Source organism: Phasianus colchicus, chromosome 1 (genome assembly GCF_987193195.1).
Source record: "Phasianus colchicus chromosome 1, bPhaCol1.hap1.1, whole genome shotgun sequence".
Lineage (NCBI taxonomy): Eukaryota > Metazoa > Chordata > Aves > Galliformes > Phasianidae > Phasianus > Phasianus colchicus.
Genome location: NC_143436.1, coordinates 139,710,141 through 139,716,140, shown reverse-complemented (window position 1 = coordinate 139,716,140; position 6,000 = coordinate 139,710,141). Strand labels below are relative to the sequence as shown.

Sequence of the window (6,000 nt, the reverse complement as noted above, 5' to 3'; positions counted from 1 at the left end):
TCCTGCTCAGAACTCATGTTCTCCAACAAGTGTGCTTCAATTTCTGAAACCATTTCATTACACAAAATTCAAGGTATAAATGCATCACTGTGCCACTATAAGAGCATAATCCTTAGATATACCCATCTCAATGAAGCCTTCTGGCTTTTAACAGTAAATCACAGCCCTATTTTCATATCTCATTAACATTTATGTATCTTCCCACTGACACCTGACCTTATGCATAATCAGGTATGAATTTCAAACCGTACTTATAATTTAAATGAGCGTCTCATTATTTTACAAAACCAGAATGAAATAAGATTTGAGATGTAACCATAGAATTCACAGTTCACCCATTCAGAAACATAAGTCCACAGAAAGAAAGTCATGCTCTCTAATTCTTGAGTGTGAAGACCTTTAAACAACATGTGCAAATAGGAGCTCTTCAAGAATGTCAGGACTGGACTTCAGAAAGGACTTTGCTGGCTCTGAACAAACAACGCAGCGTTGAAACTGGCTGGTATGGTGTTAAAGATAAAGTATGAAAGAAAAAATGCGAGTGTTGAATTTATTACCTGTATTTTGAAGAAAGAACAACAGCACCAATTGAGTAAAGTTATAAAACACCAGTAATAAACATGTAAATAAACTTCAGGTTTGCAACTCCAATAGAACACGGACATCTACAAAGAAATATATATATGCATATATGTAATATAATAAAACCATTCATTAGGGAACAAGAAACATCATATTTTTATACTATATAAAACAGCTGTACAGTGTGCACACAGACTTTCCTGATCTCTCTAAAATGCCTATCAGTCACTTCTCCCTGCCACCATTTGCTTGATATAGCTTCTTCGTTGTCCACAGGAGAACTCCTAAGTGACTGTTTTGGACCTTTAAATTCTTATAGTGCAGTTTGCCAACATAAATATATCTATATACACACATACATACATACAGATGTACAGATATGTGCATATGTGTATATATATATATGTATGAAAAGGACAAACACACACATACACGCACACATGACAGATCTAAATAGCTCTTCCATCCTGTGCTCTTGAAGGACTGCTTGTAAAAAAAACCCTGCACATTCTGTGGAGGGAAGGAAACTTGCTGATTGTGCAGACTGAAGACATGAGATGGTTTCACTCCTAACTATCTGCAAACACACACATTCCGATCACATGGTGGTGTCCCATATGCCTGAAGATAGTCTGTTGCAGGAGGCATCTTCCACCTTCTTCAGCAGTGTTGGTTTTTTACAAGGGGGTGGAGGAGGGGCTGTGATTCTTTGCTCAGTGTTGTGCAAGATTTGTTGCCAGTCTTCTCTCTCCTCACACAGCTTTCTCCTCCAATCTAGAAGCTCTTGCAGAGCCACACTCTCATTCTCAGAAAGTCTAAGCTGATGAATAACCTGTTAGTGAGAACAGGACAACAATAAAAAAGGTTAACTTTCTTGGCATGAGGTGTGAACCACCTTCCAACCTGCAGATCACAACCCCATGGAGCATCTTATCCACACATTCTAGTAGGACTATGAACTGAAATACTGCGGCTACCATAGAGTGCCCTTAGCCTTGTGAGATGGTGAATGGTTGGTGAGTGCTCCCATTTGGATATGTACAATTAAAGAAATAAACAGACACATGCAGGTAAGAACTAAAGTTCTACACTTTTGTTGAGGGAAAGATCGTTTGTACCACAGCTGAAAGAAAAGAGATCAAGCAACACTGTTAATAATTTGAAGCAATCTTCTCCTTCAGAAGGGTTTAAAGCTGTGCTTAACTTGCTTCTCCCGCTCCCAGTCATCATTATTTACCATAAAATAAAGAAGATGAATGAATAAGAATTGCCTTCCTTCAGTCTCATGTCTGAAAGCCACAGAAGTGAATTTGTATGAAGCAGCTACCAAAAATGAAATGAATGGCAGAATCATCCCTGCATCAACAAACATGAACACAATCTTATGAAATACACAAAATAGATCATGCACTGTGATGAGCAGTCCATATTTCTAACAAGCTGGTCTTAAAACTGTTGTCATATAATACCATTATATTGAGAAGACACTCTTACACAGAGCAGATAGCTGCTGTAGGAGTAGCAAAAGACTCTCCCCTAAATGTAAGTACCCAATAACCAAGGTAACCATACTATAACATGTTTTGCTACTTGAAATTAATAAAGCTACCATTACAGAGATGAATTATCCTTAAAATTGCGGACAGGCATTTGTCTTCCTCTAGACTATATGTTATGACTTAAAATGTAGTTTCAGTCAGCTTGAATCTATTTATAAACTTACACTGAAGAAGCCAAACAGTTCTGAACTAGATTCATAATCCACCTAGGAGAAGCTATTTTCTTCCACTTCACTTTTGCAGTGATTATTTATTTTGTACAAGTCAGTTTGAAGGCCTCACATCAGCACTGAGGTTCAGAGGCATACACAGAGGCTTACAAAGATTTTGTAACGCTGCTCCAAATGCATCCTGTGCAAGTCAGACCTTTCACACGTGCCATTGGAGAAGGGAGGAGCCCTTACATGGAGATGCCTGAAGGTCTATTAGGAATTTCCTTACTTTTTGGCTGGCTATTATTTAAAAGAGAAATGTATTAACGCATATATTAATGGAAGACGCTATAATTTCAAGTACAGTTGTAAGTTCCATGTTTTGAAGAAGAAAAGTGGAAAGTGTATGATAGATGCCATTCAAGTATTTTTAGGCATCATCCCAGACAACTACATGTCTCTATGGAATCAAAACCATTTTTTGCTGTTAACACAAATTGTACCAATGCATCCTAGCTACTCAAATGTAGACAAAATGCTCCACAGATATTGTTTAGAGGGGTACCAGAGACTTCTTGTGTAACAAAAATAAATAAATAAAATAATATATATATATATGTATATATATATATGTGTGTATTTTATTTTTTTTTTTCAGTGTGAGTAGGAAGACTGGAGACAAACCAAACTTTTAAAATTGAAACAATTTATCAAGAAAGTGAGGCAAGGTAGTTTCATCCTATAAAGCTGGTATATAGCTTGAGAGGCACTGTGGCTGATTTATAGATATTTCTGTGGGTTGAGATTATGGGGATAATCTAGTATAGAAAACAGATAGATAACTGAATTCAGTTTCACCAATTTAGTCACCTCCTTTACATCTAAACATTAGGCATATCATGAGCGTGTATTAAGCATGATTCTCAGAGAGATGCTGGAACATAAAAAGTGTATGTTAGACTGTCATCCCAAGAGTTTCATATAAAAGTTTCAGAGATAAATAAAGTTGTGCCTAAATACAAGTAGATAAGTAAACTTATAAGAAAATAGATAGACACTCTGTAGGGATTAGTGGTTACATTATGGGTGACAAATTTGGATAGTACCACTCTAATAACTACAGAGAAATTTTGGTTTTGAAAGATGTACATAAATTAAGCACTTGAATAGAGAGCTTCATCACTTGTCCAAGAACCATAAAGCACACAGGTGCAGGGTGAAAAGCAAGTACAATTTGCCTGGGCAAGGCAATTGACAAATGCATCCTATTTATAGCTTATAGGCACTTTACTTTCCTGACCCTCCTTATGCAAGCTGTAAATTAATGCAGTGTCAGCACTTTCACTATATAGGTCATTTTCCAATATATAGTGGAAAAATCTCAGTCCAGTCCTTAAATAAGTGTACATCTTTCACTGTATTTTTCAAATGAGGATGGAAAGGTATCTCAAGTCTTAATCCATTATGACTTTGATCTGGTAAATATGCTGGAAAAAGCTGATATTTCAACGTGGATGAAGGGTATGCAATGGAAATGTAGTGGTAACGAAATCACAGAATGGTTTGGGTTGGAAGGGACCTTTACGATTTACCTTTAGTTCCAACCCCCCTGCTATAGGCAAGGACACCTCCCACTAGACCAGGTTGCTCAAAGCCCCATCCAGTCTAGCCTTGAATGCTTCTAGGGAGAGAATAGCCTCACACTGGGCAACCTGTTCCAGTGTTTCACCACTCTCACAGAAGAACGTCTTCCTAATATCTAGTCTGAATCGATCATCCTCCAGTTTAAAGCCATTTCTGGTGGGGTCATCTTTGTGGCCCTCTGATCATCTTTGTGGCCCTCCTCTGGACCCACTCCAACAGCCTGATGTCCTTCTTGTACTGCGGGCTCGAGAACTGGACACAGTACACCAGGTGGGGTGTCATGAGAGCAGAATTGAGGGGCAGAATCGACCTTCTGGTCACGCTTCTCTTGATGCAACCCAGGATATGGGTTATCCTTCTGCAAGTGCACATTGTCAGCTCACACTGAGTCTTTAATCAATCAATACTCCTAAATCCTTCTCCTCAGGGCTGCTCTCAGGACATTGTCTGCGCAGCCTGTATTTGTGCTTGGGATTGCCCTGACCCAGGTGCAGAAGCTTGCACTTGACCTTGTTGAGCTTCATGAGGTTGGCAAGGTCTCACCTGTCAAGACTGTCCAGGTCCCTCTGGATTTTATCCCCTTCCTCTAGCATGTCAACTGCACCACTCACTTTGCTGAGGGTGCAGCAATCTCAATCCCACTGTCCACATCACCTACAAAGATGTTAAATAACACCAGTCCCAGCACCATCCCTGAGGAAAACCACTCATCACTAGTCTCCACTTGGACACTGAACAATTGTCCACAATTCTCTGAGTGTGACCATCCAGCAAATTACTTATCCAGCGACTGCTCCATCTATTACACCAATTTTTCTCCAATTTGACAACCAGGATGTTGTGCGGGACTGCATCAGGCGCTTTGCACAAGTCCAGGTAGATGACATCAGTTGCTCCTCCTTTATCCAGTGACACTGTAACTCTATCATAAAAGGCCACCAAGCTTGACAGGTATGATTTGCCCTTGGTGAAGCCATGTTGGTTACCACCAGTCACCTCATCTTTATTTTCCACGTGCCTTAGTAGGGCCTTCAGAAGGATCTGCTTCATGATCTTGCCAGGCAGAGAGGTGAGACTGATGGGCCTGTAGATCCCTGGATCTTCTTTTTATCCTTTCCTGAAAATGGGGATTATGTTTCCCCTTCTCCAATCAGTGGGAACTTCACCAGACTACCATGACCCTTATCTGCCAGTTTCCTCAGAACCTCTGGATGGATCTCAATGAGTCCCATAGACTTGTGCACCTTCAGGTTCTTTAGATGGTCCTGAACTTCATCTTCATTTACAGTGGGCAGATTTTCCTTCTCCCAGTTCTTACCTCTGCTTTCTGCAATTTGGACAGTGTGGCTAGAGACCTTGTCAATGAAGACTGAGGTAAAGAAGTCTTTATGTTCCCCTTTATGCCTCTGGCCAGATTTAATTCTGAGTCTCAGCTTTCCTAGCCTGATCTCTGGCTCTTCAGACAATTTCTTTGTCGTCCTTACAGGTAATCGTTTCCTGATTCCACTCCCTGTAGACTTTGTTTTTGCACCAAATAGAGTGCTTGGGATGCACTGCTTCTGGGCTTGGAAGAGATGGTCCTTCAATACTGACCAGCTTTCTTGGGTCCTTCTTCCCTCAAGGACATTATCCCATGTCACCCTGCCAAGCAGTTCCCTGAAGAGGTCAAAGTCTGCTCTCCTAAGTCCAGAGTAGTATTCTTGCAGTGCACTCTCTTTGATGCTCTAAGGATCTTGAACTCTCCCATTTTGTGGTCGGTCAGCCAAGGCTATCCTTGAGCTTCAAGTTACTCACCAGTCCCCCCTCTTTGGTGAGGACAAGGTTCAGCACCACACCTTTACTTGTGGGTTCCTGTACTACTTGGAAGAGGAAGTTATCATCAACACATTCCAGGAACTTCTTTGATTGCTGGTGCCCTGCTGTGTTGTCCTTTCAACAGATATTAGGGTGATTAAAGTCCCCCATATGAAGACTCTCCTATCTGTTTATAGAGGGCCTCATCCACTCAGTCTTCTTGGTCAGGTGGCCTATAGGGCCGAATGTATCGATTAATTTAATTACAC

General features: G+C 40.5%; 1 protein-coding gene across 2 annotated transcripts in view; it reads right to left on the bottom strand.

Moving 5' to 3' along the window:
- Nucleotides 1-465: 465 nt before the first annotated feature.
- Nucleotides 466-6,000, bottom strand: part of MYO16 (myosin XVI) — a 355,874-nt gene continuing 350,339 nt past the window's right edge. For both annotated transcript variants that reach the window (XM_031613784.2, XM_090128652.1), the window contains exon 35: nt 466-1,414. In XM_031613784.2, coding sequence (XP_031469644.2) covers nt 1,181-1,414 — 234 coding nt within the window. In that variant the 3' untranslated portion in view covers nt 466-1,180. The remainder of the gene's footprint in view (nt 1,415-6,000) is intronic.